Here is a 21883-nt window from a genome sequence, read left to right on the forward strand (position 1 = left end):
AGTGAACAAAATATCAACGGTTGCCCAAATTAGAAATATTACATCTGCTTTTTAAATAGATGAGCCTGACCAAACCGACCAGTCAGAGGTTATACATCCGTCTTGGGAAATGGTGGCAGACAGCCCGATCTGCCCAGCCTCCTGCCTTGGGGGTGGACAGAGAAGAAATAGCTCTTGTTTTAGTACGTTTGTACATTTTTAACTGTTATTCTTGGTAAACTATGCAGATACTGTAATTTGGTTGTCTTCCGTGCTATAAAATGTTGCGTGAGCCATTCCACCCCAAGTGTTGCTTTACACAAGGCCAAACATATGCAGTGCTGTTGTGACATTGCTTGTTTCTGAAATTATAACCGTATCCATCAAGTGTGTTGGGCTCAGAAGCAAGGGATAGCACTCTGGGTGGCCAGTGAATCTAATGAACCTTTATGCAGCTGCAGATGGTTTCAACTCAGCCAGCATTATTTCATTTTGAGGCTGAAGAAAGGAAATTGTAACCCAGTTAGCCCGGCGTTAGTGGTTGGGGAGATGTCGGAGTCCACTATTAAGGATGAGGTTTTGGTGAAGGCACATGATAAAATAGTCCAAAGTCAGCATGGTTTCCTTAAGAGGAAATCTTGCCTGACAAACAACAAGCAGGGTGGACAAAGGAGAGTCAGTGGATGTTGTTTACTTGGATTTTCAGAAGGCCTTTGACAAGATGCTGCACAGGAGACTGCTTAACAAAATAAGAACCCATGGGATAACAGGAAAGATACTAGCATAGATAGAAGATTGGCTGATTGGCAGGAGACAGGATAAAGGGAACCTGTTCATGTTGGCAGCTGGTGACTACTGGTGTTCCTCAGGGGCTGGTATTGAGAGTGCTTCTTTTCAAGTCATATGTCAATGATTTGGGTGACGGAATAGGTGGCTTTGTGGGCAAGTTTGCAGATGATGTGAAGATAGGTGGTGGGGCAGGTAGTGTTGAGGAGGCCTGCAGAGGATTTAGATTGGGAGAATGGGCAAGGAAATGGCAGATGGAATATAGTGTAGGGAACTGTGTGGTCATGGACTTTGGTAGAAGGAATAAAGGCCTAGCCTATTTTCTAAATGAGGAGAAAATTCAAAACTCAGAGGTGTAAAAGGACTTGAGCGTCCTTGTGAGGATTCCCTAAAGGTTAACTTGCAGGTTGAGTCAGTGGTAAAGAAAACTGTTAGCATTAAGTCAAGAGGACTAGAATATAAAAGCAAAGATGCAATGCTGAGGTTTTATAAGGCATTGGTCGGACTGCGTGGAACATTGTGACCAGTTCTTAGATCAGATTAGATTAGATTCAACTTTGCTGTCATTGTACCGAGTACAGATACAAAGCCAATGAAATGCAGTTAGCATCTGACTAGAAATGCAAAGAATAGTGTTACTTACAAAAATAACTGCGAATAAAAAGTAAGTGTTACAGCACGCAAATATAAAGGTACTGAGACAGTACAATATGGGTGCAGTACTGCTTAGCGCTGTGATGTGAGGTTCAGCAGGGTCACAGCCTCAGGGAAGAAGCTCTTCCTGTGCCTGCTGGTGCGGGAGCGGAGGCTCCTGTAGCGCCTACCAGATGGGAGGAGAGTAAAAAGTCCATGGTTAGGGTGAGATGCATCCTTGATAATGCTTTTGGTCCCCTTACCTAAGAAGAGGTGTGCTGGCTTTCGAGAGGGTCCAGAGCAGGTTCACAAAAATGACTCCAGGAACGAAAGGGTTAATATATGAGGAGTGTTTGATGGCTCTGGGCCTGTACTGGCTGGCGTTGAGAAGAACAGGAGGCAGGGGGAAATCCCATTGAAACCTATTGAATATTGAAAGGCCTAAATAGTGTAGATGTGAAGAGGATGTTTCCTATAGTGGGGGAGTCGAGGACCACAGGGCCCATCCTCAGAATGGAAGGATGTCCCTTTAGAACAGAGATGAGGAGGAATTTCTTTAGCTGGAGGGTGGTGAATCTGTGGAATTTGTTACCACTGAAGTTTGTGGAGGCCAAGTCATTGAGTATATTTAAAGTGAAAGTTGATAGGTTCTTGATTAGTCAGGGCATCAAATGTTACAGGGAGAAGGCAGGAAACGGGTTGAGAGGGATAATAAATCAGCCGTGAAGGAATAGTGGAGCAGATTCAATGGGCAACGTGGACTAATTCTGCTCCTATGACTTAACGGCTCTCTGAAATGTCCCGAGGGGTGGGATGGGGTGAATGGACTTACCTCTCCTCCTCTCCATCCAGGAGTTTTCGGTAGGTGGCAATCTCCATGTCAAGGGCCATGGTGGAGGTGAGTAGCTCCTGGTGCTCGCGAGCCTGGTCCGCCAGGTCCGTCTTCACCTTGCGCAGGGCATCCTGCAGTTCACTGACATGATTCTTGGCATCTTTGATGGCCATTTGCCCCCGGTCCTCTGCCTCCATGATGTTCGCCTCCAGAGCCACTCGCTGCGAGATGCCATAGAGTCAGATTCATACAGCACTCTGGCCCAGAAACAGGCCATTCAGCCCATCTACCCGCACCTGGAGTACAGCCTTCCATGTCCCTCCCATCCATGTACCTCTCCAAATTTCTCTTAAATATTGCAATCAACCCTGCATCCATCACTTCTGCTGGTAGCTCGTTCTACACTCTCACCATCCTCTGAGTGAAGAAGCTTCCCCTCTTATTGCCCTTAGGTATTTCACCTTTCACCCTTAACCCATGACCTGTGGTTCTAGTTTCACTCAACCTCAGTGTGTAAAGCCTGCTTGCATTTATCCTGTCTATACCCCTCATAATTTTGTACGTCTCTATCAATTCTGCCCTCATTCTCCTACGCTCTAAGGAATAAAGCCCTAACCTGTTCAATCTTTCTCTATAACTCATGTCCTCAAGCCCTGGCAACATCCCTGTACATTTTCTCTGTACTGTTTCATTGACCAGAACTGCTTAGAATACTCCAGAGTAGGCCTCACCAACGTCTGGTACAACTTCAACATCACATCCTCATTCCTGACCTCAGTATTTTGATTTATGAAGGTTTATGTGCCAGTGTGTGATCAAGAAAGTTCTCCGTACTCTGGGGACTCTGGGAGACTGGGAAGTGCCTGCAGGGCACCATGTGAGCCAAAAAAAAAACACAACCAAACCAGCTCAAAACCCACCAAACATTTCTACAGGAGGATATTCAGCCCATCTGTTCTATCCCTTCATATACCCATTTACCCTCTCAGTGTATTAGAGTGCACGTGTACGAGCATAGATTGAGCAAGCTAGGGCTTTTTCTCTGGAGCAAAGGCGGATGAGAGGTGACTTGATAGAGATGTACAAGACGATAAGAGGATAGCCAGACACTTTTTCCCAGGGCAGAAATGGATGATACTTAGGGTCATAACTTTACAGTGATTGTAGGAAAGTACAGAGAAGATGTCAGAGCAGATTTTTTTAAGCACACAGAGTGGTGGGTGTATGGAACATGCTGCCAGTAGCGGTATAGACAATAGAGGCATTTAAGAAACTCTTGGATAGGCACATAGATGAAAAATGGAGGGTTGTATAGCTGGAAAGTGTTGGATTGATCTTAGAGACGGTTCAAAGTCTGGCACAGCATCGTGGGCCAGAGGGTCTGCATGAGCTGTAACGTCCAACAGTGTATTTTATCAAAGTGGCTACACATGTGTACACAGGATGGTAAAGAAGTCCTGTAGTCTATTACCCTTCATCAGTCAGGGAAATGTGCACAAAAGTTGCAAAGTCATGTTGCAGCTGTAATAGATTTTGGTTAGACTACACCTGGGGTGTTGTGTGCCAAGCTGCCGTGCAAGTTGACAGGGTTGGTTAAGAAGGTGTATGGTGTGCTGTCCCTCATTAGTCAGGAGATTGAGTTCAAGAGCTATGAGGGAGCATTGCAGCTTGATAATTCTCTGGTTAGGCGACACCTTGGTGTATTGTGTTCAGTTCTGGTCGCCTCATTATAGGAAGCTTTAGAGAGTGTGCAGAGAAAATTTACCAAGCTGCTGCCTGGATTAGACAGCTTGTCTTATGAGGATAGGCTGAGCGAGCTAGGGCTTTTCTCTTTGAAGCAAAGGAGGATTAGACATGACGATAGAGATATGCAAGATGGTAAGAGGCATAGATTGAGCGGACAGCTAGAGACAGACCAGCACTACATGAGCTGCTCACCTGATTCTGAAGCCCGTCAATGTCCGATTTCAGCCTCTGTAGCCTGCGGTTCAGTTCGCCGGCCTCGTTCTTGGTGTAACGCAGGTCTTCATTCTGTTTGACCTTGTCATTCTCCAAATCCTGTAGCTGTGAACAGGGAGCGTGCTATTAGCAATGGCCTAACAGGCACACCACGTGCATGCAACACACATCAAAGTTGCTGGTGAACACAGCAGGCCGGGCAGCTTCTTTAGGAAGAGGGACAGTCAACGTTTCAGGCTGAGACCCTTCGTCAGTTTGCGTTTTTAAAAAACACCATGTGCATGTCTGACTGACCACTGGGCGCCAGATGGAATACAGCACGAGGAAGTACAGTATATGGTGATGAGGGATTGCACTGAAGAGAAGTCGATCACTGTTTCAGAGTTATCACAACAACCTCACACTCAATATCAACACGACCAAGGAATTGATTGTGGACTCCAGGAAGTGGGAGCGAGGGAACACACCACAGTCCTCATTGAAGAACCAGCATTTTCACTGTGTCACCAAAGACCAGAAAATTTCTACGGACCGTGGAGAGTATTCTGACTGGTTAGTCATAGTCATAGTCATAGTCATATTTTATTGATCCCAGGGCAAATTGGGTTTCGTTACAGTTGCACCATAAATAATTAAATAGTAATGAAACCATAAATAGTTAAATAGTAATATGTAAATTATGCCAGGAAATAAGTCCAGGACCAGCCTATTGGCTCAGGATGTCTGACCCTCCAAGGGAGGAGTTGTAAAGTTTGATGGCCACAGGCAGGAATGACTTCCTATGACGCTCTGTGTTGCATCTCGGTGGAATGAGTCTCTGGCTGAATGTACTCCTGTGCCCAACCAGTACATTATGTAGTGGATGGGAGACATTGTCCAAGATGGCATGCAACTTAGACAGTATCCTCTTTTCAGACACCACCGTCAGAGAGTCCAGTTCCATCCCCACAACATCACTGCATCATTGACTGGTATGGAGGGGCCACTGCACAGGATCGGACATTGTAATATAGATGCATGACAATATATTATATATATTTGTATTTATTTATATATACACATTTTATTGTAAGTTATAGTATACTTTATGCATTGCACTGTACTGCTGCCATATAACAACCAATTTCACAACATTGTCAATGACATTAAACCTGATTCTGATTCTTGTCATGCAGTTTAATATAAGGAATAAAGGTGTAAGCTTTTTTCTAAATGGGGGAGTGAATTTAGAAAATGCAAAGGGACTTTGGAGTCCTCGTGCTGGTTTGCATAAAGGTTAACTTGCAGGTTGAGTTGGTGGTGAAGAAGGCAAATGCTATGTTAACATTCATTTTGAGAGGAGTAGAATATACTGTAAAAGTAAGTATCTAGTACTGAGCCTTTATAAGGCATTGGTCACACCACACCTGGAGTATTATGAGTAGTTTTGAGTCCCGTTTCTATGAAAGAATGTGCTGGAACTGGAGAGGGTCCAGAGTAGGTTCATGAGAATGGTCCTGGGAATGAAAGGGTTAAGATATGTGGAGCCTTTGATGGCTCTGGGCCTGCACTTGCTGGAGGTCAGAAGAATGAGGGAGGATCTCATCGAAACCTATCAACCATTAAAAAGCCAAGACAGAGTGGACATGGAGCGGCTGTCTCCTATAGTTGGGGATTTTAGGACCAAAAGGCACACCCTCAGAATAGTAGGTCATCCTTTTATAACAGAGATGAGGGAGAATTTTCGGCTGAAATCATCGCGAGAGACAGTTTGTTGATGACACGGTGTAAGGGTTAAAAAGAGCTTGGATGCTTTCTGGACTTTTTGGCCGGCTGCAATCATACCGATCTAGTAGGCATTCAGCGAAGGCAATAGAAAGAAGGAATGTGCAAGCAGAGCAGCGTTGTGTGAATGGACAGTGCCAGGCGAGAATAGATTTCAGCAAACACAGGCGGAGCTTCGAAGTACGTTTCTATCTGTTAGTACAAAGCTAGTGCACTGAGAATGGGTCTATAGTCAGTGGTATGCGTGAGATAATAGAACTTCGAGGAACCTCCAGTCTTCCCGATAACCACATCTGCACAGAGTGCACCGAGCTGCAGCTCCTTAGAAACAGTGTTAAGGAAGTGCAGCTGCAGCTGGTTGACCTTCAGCTCACACGAGAAAATGAGGGGGTGATAGACAGGAGCTACAGGGAAGTAGTCACCCCTAGGTTGCAGGAGACAGGTACTGGGTGACTGTGAGGAGAGGGAAAGGGAACAGGCAGCCAGTGCAGAGTACCCCTGTAACCATTCCCCTCGATAATTAGTATACCACTTTGGATGCTGTTGTGGGTGGGGGGAGGGACCACCTACCAGGGGGAAGCTGTAGCAACCTGATCTCTGTCACTGAGTCTGTCTCTGTGGCTCAGAAGGGAAGGGGGAGAAAGGGAGTGCAGTAGTGAGTGGGGATTCCATTGTTAGAGGAGCAGAAAGCATATTCTATGGATGTAAAAGGGACACCCGGGTGGTACGTTGCCTCCCAGGTGCCAGTGTCAGGGATGCCATGGATCGGACCCACAGTGTTCTAAAGGGGGAGGGTGAACAGCTGGAAGTTGTGGCACATAGGTAGGAAATGGGAGGAGGTCCTGAAGAGAGAATGGCCAGAAAGCTGAAAAGTAGGACACTCAGAGCAGTAATCTCTGTATTGCTGCCTGTGCCATGTACACTGAGGGTAAGAATTCGATGAATTAGCAGATAACTGCACGGCTGAAGAATTGGTGCAGGGGGCAGGGGTTCAGATTTATGGATCTTTGGGATCTCTTCTGGGGAAGGTATGACTTGTACAAAAAGGATGGGTTACACCTGAACACATGGGGCGTGGGGCAATATCCTTGCGGGCAGGTTTGCTAGAGCTGCTGGGGAGGGTTTAAACTGATTTGGCAGGGGGTGGGAGTGATAGGGCTGAGGATGGAGCAGTTGATATACAAGTAGATTTAGTGTGTAGTGAGACTGTGGGGAAAGATAGACAGATGTTAGGGCAAAATTGTGGTCAGTAGGATGAGTTTGAATATTTTTTAAAAAACTGAATACAGGACCGAAGATGTTATATTTGAAAGTACACTGTATACTGAATAAGGTAGATAATCTCGTAGCACAGTTAGAGATAAATTTCATAAATACCAAAGCTACACCTGGAGATTTGTGTTCAGTTTTGGTTGCCCTGCTATAGGAATGATGTTATTAAACTGGAAAGAGTGCAGAAAAGATTTATGATGTTATTAAACTGGAAAGAGTGCAGAAAAGATTTACAAAGATGTTGCCAGGACTTGAGGGATTGAGTTATAGGGAGAGGTTGAACAGGCTCGCATTTTATTCCTTGGGAAGCAGGAGGCTAAATGGTAACCTTACAGGAATTTATAAATGTCGGAGTTTGTACGTTCTCCCCATGAGGTGTGGGTTTCCTCCGGGTGCTCTGGTTTCCTCCCACATTCCAGAGACAGCCGGGTTAGGGTTAGTGAGTTGTGGGCGTGCTCTGTTGGCACTGCAAGCATGGCGACACTTGTGAGCTGCCTCCAGCTCAATCCTCTGATCTGATCTGATGCAAAACAACACATTTCACTGCATCTATGTTTCGATGGACATGCGATAAATGAAGCTAATCTTCTAAAATCATGGTGGGCTTAGAAAGACTGCATGCACTACAACTTTTTCCCAGGGTGGGGGAATCAAGAACGAAAGGACACAAGTTTAAGGTGAAAGTGTAAAGGTTTAATAGGAAAGTAAAGGGCATTTTTTTTTGACATAAAGTGTGGCATCTCTGTGGAATGAAAGGCCAGAGGAAGTGGTTGATGCAGGCACAACAACAGGTTTAAAAAGATGGTTGAACAGGTAACATGGATAGGAAATTTTAAAGGGATATGAACTGAATGTGGGCAAACAGATAGATTCGATACTTTATTGATCCCAAAGGAAATTACAGTCTCACAGTTGCATTACAAGTACACATATGGCAGTAGTGTAGATGGGACATCTTGGTTGGAATGGATCAGCTGAGCCAAGGGATCTGTTTCCATGCTGAAGCTCTCTGTGTCTCATGTGACTAGTGGTATAGGGTCTCACCATTTTCTGGTACCAGGCCTCGGCTTCGGCCTTGTTCCTGGCAGTGATTTCTGCATGCTGCCGCTTTACGTCCTCAATTACGTTCCTCATGTCCAGCTGTCGATTGTTCCTCACCGTCAAGGTGACGGCTGCCGACTGAATCTGGGACTGAAGCTCCAGGATTTCCTGTAGTTACACAGAATACGTCATACAGGCATTACCACCTGCCTGCCTGTCTGTCTGTTTCTCACACGCGCGCGCGCGCACACACACACACACAGCTACCCAACTACCCACTCACACCCTTCCTTGCTGGGAGAGTAAAGCTCCCTCTACACTTTTCTATCATGCTCTCCCAGAGTCAGGCACATGGTGAAGCTCTCTATACTGACTCATGTCTTACTCCCTGGGCCAGACACAGAGTGAAGCTCCCTCTACACTGTCCCATCACACACTCGCAGGGTCAGACACAGAGTGAAGCTCCCTCTACACAATCCCATCACACATTCCCAGGGTTAGACACAGAGTGAAGCTCCCTCTACACCATCCCATCACACACTCGCAGGGTCAGACACAGAGTGAAGCTCCCTCTACACCATCCCATCACACACTCCTGGGGTCAGACACGGAGTGAAGCTCCCTCTACACCATCCCACCACACACTCCCAGGGTCAGACACAGAGTGAAGCTCCCTCTACACCCTCCCACCACACACTCCCAGGGTCAGACACAGAGTGAAGCTCCCTCTACACTGTCCCATCACACACTCCCAGGGTCAGACACAGAGTGAAGCTCCCTCTACACTGTCCCATCACACACTCCCAGGGTCAGACACAGAGTGAAGCTCCCTCTACACTGTCCCATCACACACTCGCAGGGTCAGACACAGAGTGAAGCTCCCTCTACACTGTCGCATCACACACTCCCGGAGTCAGACACAGAGTGAAGCTCCCTCTACACTGTCCCATCACACACTCCCGGAGTCAGACACAGAGTGAAGCTTCCTCTACACTGTCCCATCACACACTCCCGGAGTCAGACACAGAGTGAAGCTCCCTCTACACCATCCCATCACACACTCCCAGGGTCAGACACAGAGTGAAGCTCCCTCTACACCATCCCATCACACACTCCCGGAGTCAGACGCGGAGTGAAGCTCCCTCCACACTGTCCCATTGAGTAGGTGGAGTATGGTTGTTTGCACAGCAATGGTTAGGTATGCTACTGTATAAGAGCTATGTTGAATCTTGAACTGTAAAGCAGGGCAGCAGAAGAGGAGGTCATTTGGCCCATCATGCTATACTTTCCCATTACATGTTCTTCATTGCTCTTGCCCCGTCACAGCCGTGTCTCTGATCCCCTTTGGATAGTTCCCTTGGATCTCAGTAGCCGTTGTATCACCGCGGCTCGCTCCATGAAACAGCCCCTCCCCTCCCCTGAGACTCTGTACCACCCTCCTGACCTGTGTGATGGAGGAACAGCCATCCCCCAACTCCTGATGTTTTAACGAGACCCACCTCGGCATACAGCTGCTTCAGAAACTCGATCAGGTTGCTGAGGTATTCCAGCTTGGATTCCAGCTCCACCTTCTGGAAGTACGATTCATCCACTTGCTAGAGTCAGATTGATAGAAGAATAGTGTCTTAGATGGACACGGCACATAGTCAGGCCCTTCGACCCAAGTCCATGCTGTCTATGGTGCCCACCCAGTTAGATCCTATTTCCTGCATTTAGTCCACCTCCCTCCAAGCTCCAGCTCTCCCCATGTATCTGTCCAAGAGCTTCTTCAATGGTACTATTGTACCTGCCTCAGCCACTCTCTTTGGCAGCTCGTTCCATACATTCTCCATCCTCTGAGTGGGAATAGTTACCCCTGATGTCCTCAGGTCAATCCTTCCCCTCTCATCCTAAACCTATGACCCCCAGTTTTGGACCCCCCCCCCTGCCACCCTGGGGAAAAGACTTTTACCGTCCATCCTTATCTGTGCTACTCATAATTTTAAACATTATGTGTAAGCTTACTCCTCATTCTCCTACATTTCAGAGAATAAAGATCTCGCTTGGCCAACCCATCTCTATAACTCAGTACTGGTCCTGGCAACATCTTTGTAAATATTATCTTCACTTTTTTCAAGTTTAACCACTTCTTTCCTATAACAGGGTGACCAAAACTGCAACAGTGAGGCCTCACTAATGACTTACGCAATTGCAACATGATGTCCCAGCTCCTGATTTAGTCCTGGTGCAGTGATGGAGAGTCAGTGCGTAGAACATAGCACAGTACATCCACATCCACTTCATCTCTTCTAATAATAATCTGAAATATTTCTATAAAGTCGCTCTCATTCTCCTATGTTTCAAGGGATGATGGCCAACCTCTCCCTATATCTCAAGCTCTCTAGTCCTGGCAACACCTTTTCTACACATTAATCATGTCTTTCCTATCACGGGGTGACCAAAGCTGTGTACAGTACTCTCTGTGGGGCCTTAGCAGCAACTTGCACAGCTTCCTGGCCAGTGGAAAGAAAGAAGTGATTGGGCTTCAGCTGACAATGCTTGTGGATCTGGAATTTTTCCATGCACCTTTTGCAGTGGTGTGGACAAGAGTCACTGTTCCACCACCCCCAGCTGCTCAGTCTGTGTCCAACTGTCTGTTCGATACCCCAGTCCATCCTTTCCAGCCCACTGTGAGCTCTCGGACTTCTCCCTCGCTATCACTCTCGACTCATTGTTTCAGCAACGGATCATCCCTGCCAGGTCCAGTGACACCCAGACAACAGGCGGACCCACTCTCTACAATTCACTACTTACTGACTACAGGCAGACCATCTCGACACCTGAAGACCCTCTCTACAGCTAACTGAGTACAAGCAGACCATGATTAGATGCTCTCTGCACCTGACTGTACAGGCAGATCATGAACAGCTCCCTCTACCCTCCACTGACTACAGGTGAACCATCATGGACAGATCCTCACTACACCCAATGGTACAGGCAGATCACAAGCAGACCCTCTCTACACCTGACTGGTTACAGGCCAGCAATAAACAGGTCCTCTCTACACCTGAGTGTACATAGATGGACTTTCTATGCCTGTAGATCCTCTCTGTACCTATCTGACTACAGGCCAACCATGAACGGAGCCTCTCTCTGCCCGACTGCAGGCAAACCAGGAACAGACCTTCTCTACACCTGACTGAGTACAGACAGACTGAACAGACTCTCTCTACACCCGGCTGAGTACAGACAGACTGAATAGACCCTCTCTACACCCGACTGAGTACAGAGAGAATAAACAGACCCCTCTTTACACCTGACCGAGTACAGGCAAACTGAACAGACTCTCTCTACACCCGGCTGAGTACAGACAGACTGAACAGACCCCTCTCTATACCTGACCGAGTACAAGCAAGCTGAACGGACTCTCTCTACACCCGAATGAGTACAGACGGACTGAACAGACCCTCTCTACACCGGACTGAGTACAGGCAGTCTACGAACCGTCACCCACTAGCTCACATGAGACCAGCGGGTGACCACTGACCTTCTTGAGGATGACAAACTCGTTCTCCATCGTTGTGCGGGTATTAATCTCATCCTCGTATTTTTGCTTAAAGTCATCAACCATCCGTTGCGTATGGGTGATCTGTTCCTTCAGTCGGTCTCGCTCCCTTTCTAAATCAGACAGCTGCTGCCTAAGCTTGCCGCAGAAGAGGTTGACAATCCTATCAGCGTTGGACTTGTAGGTGTCTCCCTGTTGCAGGAGCTCCCAGCGTGTCTGCAGCACCTGATTTTCCTGTTCCAGCTTCCGGACCTGCACCGGACAAGAAGAGGCAAGGCTCAGAATCAGGCTTAATACCAAAGGTTCATTTATTATCAAAGTACGTATCCATAAACAACTCTGAGATTCATCTTCTCCAGATAGCCACGAAGCAAAGAAAAGCAAAGAAAGTCGATCAGAGCGAAACATCAAACCACCCCCGCACAAAAAAGAATGGCACCCCGATCATCAACCTCCAAACCCCCCTCCCCGCACAAAAAAAACTAACAACACGCAACAAGAACATCGACCCCCAAACCTCATTCCTGTACAAAACATAACAAGAATGTTGATCCCTAAATTCCCTACTCCATACAAAACACAAGAACATTGACCCCCAAAGCCCCAAACCTCTTACCTCAAACAAAACACAAGAACATCGATCCTTCAAACCCCCTACTCCATACAAAACACAGGAATGTTGACCCCAAAATCCCCCCCCCACCCCGCACAAAATACAACAAGGACATTGGTCCCCAAACCCCTACCCTCTCACAACAAAGCAGAAAGGAACGGGTGAAAATGCAGAACATAGAAACCATGAGTCTGAAAAAGTCCACAGACAGAAACACAATAGTCCAATCTATAAATGCAGAACCACAGTAACATTCTTCAACATCATCAAAGGAGAGACATACCACACCCGTCTACCCACCTGTCACAGCAAGCTGCCACACAGTGATAGGCCGTCTGTAAACTCCTTCTCTGGCAGCAGAGGGATCACATTAGCGATTAAAAGGCAGGCAGTTGACACTGAACCCCTTTCTTGCCTTCTGCATTCACTGCGATGTCTCAATTTTCCTCAATGCCTTAATAGGTGATTAATGTTCCCTTTAATTGGCTGAAATTGGCTCACGTCTTGCCTCTAAGTCTCTACACCTCAACGCTGTTCGAGTACACACTAGCTTCCCAGAATCTTCTTGGAGCCAGCAAAGCACTGGATCACTGAATCAATCTCCAAACTAAACCACAGGCTCTAACAGTTCCAGAAACATATTTAAGATGAAAAACAGACGTAAAAGAAGTAAAATAAGCAGTCTTGTAGACTATCTGGAAGACGTCGACCTAGGGAATGTTGTATGCCGGTGCCATCTCGACATCACTGACATGTGTCATGAAATTTGTTGTTTTGCAGCTGCGGTACATTGCAATACATATTAATAAAAAACCAATCAATTATAATAAGAAATACAGTATATGTATATATAAAAATTAAGTGGTGCAAAAAGAGAGCAAAAAAAAAAGATAGGTTCATGGGTTCATTGTTCATTCAGAAATCTGATGGCGGACAGGAAGAAGCTGATCCTGACGCGTTGGCTGTGTGTCTTCAGGCTGCTGTATCTCTGGCCTGATGGTTGCAATGAGAAGAGGGATTGTACAGGGTGATGGGGGTCCTCAATGATGGACTCTGCCTTCTTGTGGTATCACCTCTTATAGGTCTCCTGAATGCGTGGGAGGCTAGTGCCCGTGATGGAGCTGGCTGAGTTTACAACTTCTCGCAGCTTTTTCCAAGTCTGTGCAGTGGCTCCTTCATGTCAGACAGCGATGCAACGAGTTAGAATGCTCTCCAGGGTACATCTGCAGACCCCACCCTTCACTTCTCCCACCTATTCACCCCCCGGCAGAATTGGAATTGGTTTATTATTGTCACCTGTACTGAGGTACAGTCAAAAGCTTGAGTAACACACACAAAATGCAGCAGGAACATGGTAGGTCAGACAGCATCTATGGAAATGAATAAACAGTCGACATTTCAGGTCGGGACCCTTCATCAAGACCGGGAAGGAAGGGGGATGAAGTCGGAATAAGAAGATGGATGGAAGGGAAGGAGTATAAGCAAGCAGGTGACAGGTGAGACCAGGTGAGTGGAAAGGTGGGTGGGCGGGGGAGGGTGGATGCAGTGAGAAGCTGGGAGGGGATAGGTGGAAGAGGTAAAGAACTGAAGAAGGAATCTTATGAGAGAGGAGAGTGGACCATGGGAGAAAGGGAAGGAGGAGGAGAACAAAAAGGAGGTGATGGGCAAGTGAGAAGAAAAAGGGTGAGAGGGGAACCAGAATGAAAGGACAGGCGCGTTGTGTTTTGTAACTCCAAAGCATTAAACTAATTGTAAGAAAAAGACGGGAGCCCAAGAGAAAAGAGTCTTAGTTTTGCTTTTACTGTAGGGGAAGTGCTTATGTATAACTTACGCCATGCACGCACCTTTACATATAATGAGCTATTTAAACAACAAAGAATGCTCAGTCAAACAATATATTTATAAGACTAGTCAAATATTACTTACAAGGGGGATCACTCTGCTTGGCAGATGAGTCTAGAGGCTGTCAAACAATCTCAGGTTCTGGGGTGTTGTAGAATTTACTCTGGACTGCAGGAGGTGACACTGACACCTCTGGTCACCTTTCTCCTCTAACAATTAACTCTGCTTTCCTAAACTGATTGATGTGCCGTCTCCAGATGACATCAGACGCTCTATCCTTTGTGTAGGAGAGTGGTCCATTTCTGTCCTTAATTTTCCAAGTACCCATTTTTGATTATCTCTGTAGTCCCTGTTATATTTGTACAACTACATATCAATTAAATAAAAGCACGCACGTGGAGGTGAGGTTAACTGGTATATTTACTTTGTAGGGAGAGAACAACAGATTAGTGTGCATGGGTAACTTATCAGTCCATAAGTAATGCTAAGGGGAATTGTGGTGTTAAAAGAATAGATCCATTCCTTACACTTCCTCCCCTTTTAGATTAAAGTAACATAAAACTGTATATGTAACAAGACATTCAATTTCCCTTTAATGATCCACATTTGAATAAACATGCCTTCACAATAACAGTCTTCTAACTAACCTCACTATACTAAAGGTTCAGTCTTTTGGGTGGCACTCTGTTACTTTCAGGATAGCACCTCTGGACCTCTGGAGTGGCATCATGTTTGGCAGGTGTCTTGTCAAAGGCAACTTTCTCTGTGGCAGGTGTCATATTGCTGTTGGTGACATGATCATCACTGAGTCATAAGTCTGGTGGATGCAGTGTGTCCATCTTGCTGAATACAATTGACTCAGGTGTGTTCTTCAGCTGAGCATCCAGTATCTGGTCCACATGACGTCTCCATGTCTGATCTCCAACATCCACTGTGTACATCAGTGGTACAGTTCTTGTAGTTATCTTACCAAGTGTCCACTTGGTATTCTCATGCTAGGACTTCCTGTCCATCCTTGAAGCTCCTTGCTGATTTACTTGGCAACTGGCTGAACTGTTATTCTGCACTTTCCTCCATAGATCTGGATTCAGGAGGTTGACGCGAGATCTCTGGTTCCTGCTCATGAACGGCTTTGCAGATGTTTGATTTGTCATCACATGAACAGAGTTCCACTACACAAAAAGGAAGTTGTCCACCTTGTGCTGTAGAGAAATGTCCTCCTTGTCCATAGCTTTATGGACTTCTTGAAGGTTTGGACAAACATTTTGGCTAACCCATTCATTGCTGGGTGGTGAGGAGCTGACTTGAAATATATGATGTCATTTTTCTTCATGAGTACTCCGAACTCTTCTGACGTGTATTGTGGTCTGTTGTTACTCACTTATTTGTTCTGGTAAGCTATTTCTGAAGAAGGTAGTCCTCAGGGCAGAACAGTCTTTTCTGAGATGGTTGACTTCGTTGGTACTACCTCAGGCCACTTCGAATGAGCATCTACAGCAATCGGAAACATGGAATCGATGAATGGCCCAGCAACTGGTCCGCCTCTGCTGGGTCACAGAATGAAGACTTTTCTTCATTTGCCAACAATGGAAGACATGACAAGCCATCAATGTTGCTGTGTTGTTTAGTACCCTTGAACTCTTATCATAAGAGTGAGCAACCAAATAGCAGACGTCACTGGGATTCCCTTCCTGGGATTGAAAATGGATCCAAGGGGCTCGTGGTCTGCCGCTAGAGTAAACTTCTGTCTGTAGAGGTAGTGGTGGAACTTCTTTATTTCCCATAGTAGACTAAGAGCCTTTCGGTCAATATGTGCATAGTTGCAGTCTGCGCTCATCAGTGATCTTGAAGCAAGTGCAATCGGGCATTCAGATCCAGCTTTCATAATGGGTGCAATACTGTAGCAATATTTGGGAGAAACTGGTGATAGTGATTTACAAGCCCCAAGTGTGTCCTGAGTTGTGACACATTTTCCAGTTTGGATGCCTGTAGCACTGCACCAGTTTTCTCTTGTGACTTATGTAAGCCATGCCTGTCGATGACATGTCCACAATATGAGATTTCATTCTTGAAAACTCACATTTCTCTCCCTTTGCACACAGACCAGACTCACTTAGCCTGGTAAATATTTTACCAAGGTTCTGGAGGTGCTCTTCATCATTCTTGTCAGTCACAATGATGTCATCAAGGTAACTTTGTGTTCCTGGCATATCTTTGAGCACTTGGTCCATTGTTCTTTGCTGAATTGTTGGAGCTGTTGCAATGCCAAAGACAAGATGATTATTCTGGAACAGTCCCTTGTGAGTGTTGATTGTGAGGAACTTCCTGCTTGACTCCTCAGTCTCTGTTTGCAGATAGGCTTGTGACAAGTCAATTTTTGCAAATCTCTCCCCGCTTGCCAAAGATGCAAAACTGTCTTCTTTCTATTCACGGCAGGGGATACTGCACAGTATTCAGCACCGGGTTGATGCTCACTTTCAAGTCCCCGCATATACGAACAGCTCCAGCCTTCCCTTTCTTGATCATCAGGACAATGGACATGACCCAACTGCTTCACTCAACCATGGAGAGAATGCCAGATGCCTCCAAGTTCTGAAGTTCAGCAACCACTTTAGGACGTAGTGCGTAAGGCACCGGACACTCTTTATGGAATCTTGGTGTTGCTGGTTCATCCAGTTCATTTCTGGTCTTCATGCCTTTCAGTTTACCAATACTCTTCTTAAACACCTTCTCATTAGCATGAAGCAACTATGACAGTCTCTGGTTAGTGCTACCATTTGGGCTGTAGTTGCCTGTTGATGACACATTGAGAACTTTGATTGAGCCAGTCTAGTTGGATTTTTCTCAACCATTCACATCCGAAAAGCGCAGGCCCTCTACTTTTCAACAATAAAGCTCCAACTGCTGTGTTCTGCTTCTTTATGTCACATTCACTTTCAGTTTACCTTTGGAGGACTTTTTCACCTGTGTAGGTCTTTAGCTTCACTGCAGTCATTTCTAATGGTAGCTTAGAAAGTAGTCTGTTGTAGTCAGCCTCTGGAATATAGACAAAGCTGACCCTGTATCCAGCTCCATTTTCAGTTTTACACCAGACACATCTATTGTGATCCACATGATTCTGCAATCTGCTTCAGTAGTGTTACGGAGTTCTAGGCATGACAGCTCACCTTTTTTCAGACTCTGTGTTGTCTGATTCAGTTTGACATCCAGTCACTTTATGCACTTGTTTAGGTTTGTGTTTGAAACTTTTCACTTGGTATAGTTTTTCTCTTTGGTTGTGCTTTTTGTCTGACTTACACACTCTCTCTATGTGACTTTATCTGTGACACTTTCTGCAGACTTTTTCTTTGAACCAACAGTCATTTTCATCCTGGGAGGATTTGCCACATTGATAACATTTTTGGAGTTTTGCAAATTTCAGAGACGTTTTGTGCATTTTACATTCTGAACTTTTTTCCTGTGGCTCTGATGCTTTCTTTTCTGTTGTTTCCAATGGTATGGCAATGGTCAATGCTCATTCTAAAGTTACATCTCTTTCTGACAGTAGCCTCTTTTGAGTGCTTTGACTATGCATGCACATACAAGTCTGTCCCTTAATGCATCGAAAAGTCCATCTCCAAAGTCACAGTATTGGGAAAGTTTGTGCAGTTCTGCAATGTATTCAGAAATGCTTTCATCCTTTAACTGTTTCCTTTTGTGAAACCTGAATTTCTTAGCTACTACTAGCAGTTTAGTGCTCAAGTGATTTTGTAAAATTGCAGTAATTTCATTGAACATCTTGCTTGGTGGTTTTTCAGGAATTACGAAGTTGCGTAAAAGCCTGTACATTTTAGCACTCATTGTGCTAAGAAGTGTGGAGATTTTCTTTTCTTCATCCATGTTGTTCAGGTTACAATACTGTTCAACCGTCTTGATATCTGATTCTCAGTCCTTATTAGCACTATCAAATTTGTCAACTTTCCCAACTAAGACCATCCTCATGTTATTTTCAATTTAACTTTGTGAGACTCCCAGCCTCCCAGACAGCCATGTCTGCACCCGGTGCATTGAGCTGCAGCTCCTTCGGGACCGGGTTAGAGAACTGGAGATGCAGCTCGATGACCTTTGTCTGGTCAGGGAGAGTGAGGAGGTGATAGAGAAGGGCTATGGGCAAGTAGTCACACCGGGGCCTTAGGAGACAGATAAGTGGGTAACAGTCAGGAGGAGGAAGGGAAAGAGTCAGATACTAGAGAGCACCCCTGTGGCTGTCCCTCTCAACAATAAGTACTCCTGTTTGAGTACTGTTGTGGGGAGACGGCCTACCTGGGGGAAGCAACAGTGGCTGCGCCTCTGGCACTGGTTCTAGCCCTGTGGCTCAGAAGGGTAGGGAAGGAAGACGATGGCAGCAGTGATACGGGACCCTATAGTTAGGGGGTCAGAAAGGTGATTCTGTGGATGCAGGAAAGAAACATGGATGGTTGTTTGCCTCCCAGGTGCCAGGGTCCGCGATGACTCTGATCGTGTCCATGATATCCTGAAGTGGGAAGGTGAACAGCCAGAGGTTGTGGCACATATTGGTACCAATGACATAGGGAGGAAAAGGGAGGAGGTCCTAAAAACAGACTACAGGGAGTCAGGAAGGAAGTCGAGAAGCAGGACCTCAAAGGTAGTAATCGCAGGATTACTGCCTGTGCCACGTGACAGTGAGTATAGGAATAGAGTGAGGTGGAGGATAAATGTATGGCTGAAGGTTTGGAGCAAGGGGCAGGAATTCAGATTTCTGGATCATTGGGACCTCTTTTGGGGCAGGCGTGACCTGTACAAAAAGGACGGGTTGCACTTGATTCTGAGGGGGACCAATATCCTGGCAAGGATGTTTGATAAGGCTATTGGGGAAGTTTAAACTAGAATTTCTGGGGGGTGGGAACCGAACTGAAGAGACGGAGGAAGGGGCGGTTGGCTCACAAATAGAGAAAACTTGGAGACAGTGTGAAAAGGAGGATAGGCAGGTGATAGAGAAGGGATGTGCTCTGACCAATGGTTTGAGATGTGTCTATTTTAATGCAAGAAGCATCACAAACAAAGCAGATGAGCTTAGAGCGTGGATCGGAACTTGGAGCTATGATGTTGTGGTCATTACAGAGACTTGGATGGCTCAAGGACAGGAATGGTTACTTATGGTGCCAGGTTTTAGATGTTTCAGAAAGGACAGGGAGGGAGGCAAAAGAGGTGGGGGCATGGCACTGCTGATCAGAGATAGTGTCACGGCTGCAGAAAAGGAGGAAGTCATGGAGGGATTGTCCACTGAGTTTCTGCAGGTGGAAATTAGAAACAGGAAAGGGTTAATAACGCTACTGGGTGTTTTTTATAGACCACCCAATAGTAACAGGAACATCGAGGAGCACATAGGGAGACAGGATCTGGAAAGGTGTAATAATAGCAGGGTTGTTGTGGTGGGAGATTTTAATTTCCCAAATATTGATTGACATCTCCCTAGAGCAAGGGGTTTAGATGGGGTGCAGTTTGTTAGGTGTGTTCAGGAAGGTTTCCTGACACAATATGTAGATAAACCTACAAGAGGAGAGGCTGTACTTGATTTGGTATTGGGAAATGACTCTGGTCAGGTGTCAGGTCTCTCAGTGGGAGAGCATTTTGGAGATAGTGATCATAATTCTATCTCCTTTACCAAAGCACTGGAGAGTGATAGGAACAGACAAGTTAGGAAAGCATCTAGTTGGAGTAAGGGGAAATATGAAGCTATCAGGCACGAACTTGGAAGCATAAATTGGGAACAGATGTTCCCAGGGAAATATACGGCAGAAATGTGGCAAATGTTCAGGGCATGGCGTTCTGCATAGGTACGTTCCAATAAGACAGGGAAAGGATGGTAAGGTACAGGAACCATGGTGTACAAAGACTGTTGAAAATTTAGTCAAGAAGAAAAGAAAAGCTTATGAAAGGTTCAAAAAAACAGGTAATGATAGAGATCTGGAAGATTATAAGGCTAGCAGGAAGGAGCTTAAGAATGAAATTTACGAGAGCCAGAAGGGGCCATGAGAAGGCCTTGGCGAGCAGGATTAAAGAAAACTCCAAGGCATTCTACAAGTATGTGAAGAGCAAGAGCTAAAGACGTGAGAGAATAGGACCAATCAAGTGTAACAGTGGAAAAGTGTGTATGGAACTGGAGGTGATAGCAGAGGTACTTAACGAATACTTTGCTTCAGTATTCACTATGGAAGAGGATCTTGGTGATTGTAGGGATAACTTACAGCACATTAAAAAGCTTGAGCATATAGACATTAAGAAAGAGGATGTGCTGGAGCTTTTGGAAAGCATCGTTAGATAAGTCACCAGGACCGGATGAGATGTACCTCAGGCTACTGTGGGAGGTGAGGGAGGAGATTGCTGAGACTCTGGCAACGATCTTTGCATCATCAGTGGGGACGGGAGAGGTTTCAGAGGATTGGAGGGTTGCAGATGTTGTTCTCTTATTCATGAAAGGGAGTAGAGATAGCCCAGGAAATTATAGACCAGTGAGTCTGACTTCAATACTTGGTAAGTTGATGGAAAAGATTCTGAGGCAGGATTTATGAACATTTGGAGAGGCATAATATGTTGATGAAGGTAGAGCAGTAGATGTAGTGTATACGGATTTCAGCAAGGCATTTGATAATGTACCCCATGCAAGGCTTATTGAGAAAGCAAGGAGACATGGGATCCCAGGAGACCTTGCTTTGTGGATCCAGAATTGGCTTGCCCACAGAAGGCAAAGAGTGGTCGTAGACTGGTCATATTCTGCATGGAGGTCAGTAACCAGTGGTGTGCCTCAGGGATCTGTTCTGGGACCTGTTCTCTTCATGATTTTTATAAATGACCTGGATGAGGAAGTAGGGGGATGGGTTAGTAAATTTTCTGATGACACAAAAGTTGGGGGTGTTCTGGATAGTGTGGAGGGCTATCGGAGGTTACAGTGGGACATCGATGGGATGCAAAACTGGGTTGAGAAGTGGCAGATGGAGTTCAACCCAGATAAACGTGAAATGGTTCATTTTGGTGGGTCAAATATGATGACAGAATATAGTATTAATGGTAAGACCCTTGGCAGTGTGGAGGATCAGAGGGATCCTGGGGTCTGAGTCGACAGGACACTCAAAGCTGCTGCGCAGGTTGACTCTGTGGCTAAGAAGGCATACGGTGCATTGGCCTTCATCAACCATGGTATTGAGTTTAGGAGCTGAGAGATAATGTTACAGCTATATAGGACCCTGGTCAGACCCCACTTGGAGTACTGTGCTCAGTTCTGGTCGCCTCACTACAGGAAGGATATGGAAATTATAGAAAGAGTGCAGGGGAGGTATACAAGGATGTTGCCTGGATTGGGGAGCATGCCTTATGAGAATAGGTTGAGTGAACTTGGCCTTTTCTCCTTGGAGCAGCGGAGGATGAGAGGTGATCTGATAGAGGTGTATAAGATGATGAGAGGCATTGATTGTGTGGATAGTCAGAGGCTTTCTCCCAGGGCTGAAGTGGCTAACATGAGAGGGCACAGTGTCAAGGTGCTTGGAAGTAGGTACAGAGGTAGGGGGTAAGTCAGGGGTCAGGGGGTAAGAGTTTTTACACAGAGAGTGGTGAGTGCGTG

At 45.8% G+C, this 21883-nt stretch overlaps 1 protein-coding gene across 1 annotated transcript in view; it reads right to left on the bottom strand.

Annotated features, from left to right (window-relative positions):
* LOC134347617 (keratin, type II cytoskeletal 8-like) overlaps positions 1-21883 on the bottom strand; it is a 40841-nt gene that overhangs the window by 9034 nt on the left and 9924 nt on the right. Inside the window, exons 2-6 of the mRNA XM_063049981.1 lie at positions 11793-12062; positions 9766-9861; positions 8270-8434; positions 4169-4294; positions 2231-2451 (exon numbers count right to left, since the gene is read on the bottom strand). Coding sequence (XP_062906051.1) covers positions 2231-2451; positions 4169-4294; positions 8270-8434; positions 9766-9861; positions 11793-12062 — 878 coding nt within the window. The remainder of the gene's footprint in view (positions 1-2230; positions 2452-4168; positions 4295-8269; positions 8435-9765; positions 9862-11792; positions 12063-21883) is intronic.

This window comes from Mobula hypostoma, chromosome 6, assembly GCF_963921235.1.
Source record: "Mobula hypostoma chromosome 6, sMobHyp1.1, whole genome shotgun sequence".
Classification (NCBI taxonomy): domain Eukaryota; kingdom Metazoa; phylum Chordata; class Chondrichthyes; order Myliobatiformes; family Myliobatidae; genus Mobula; species Mobula hypostoma.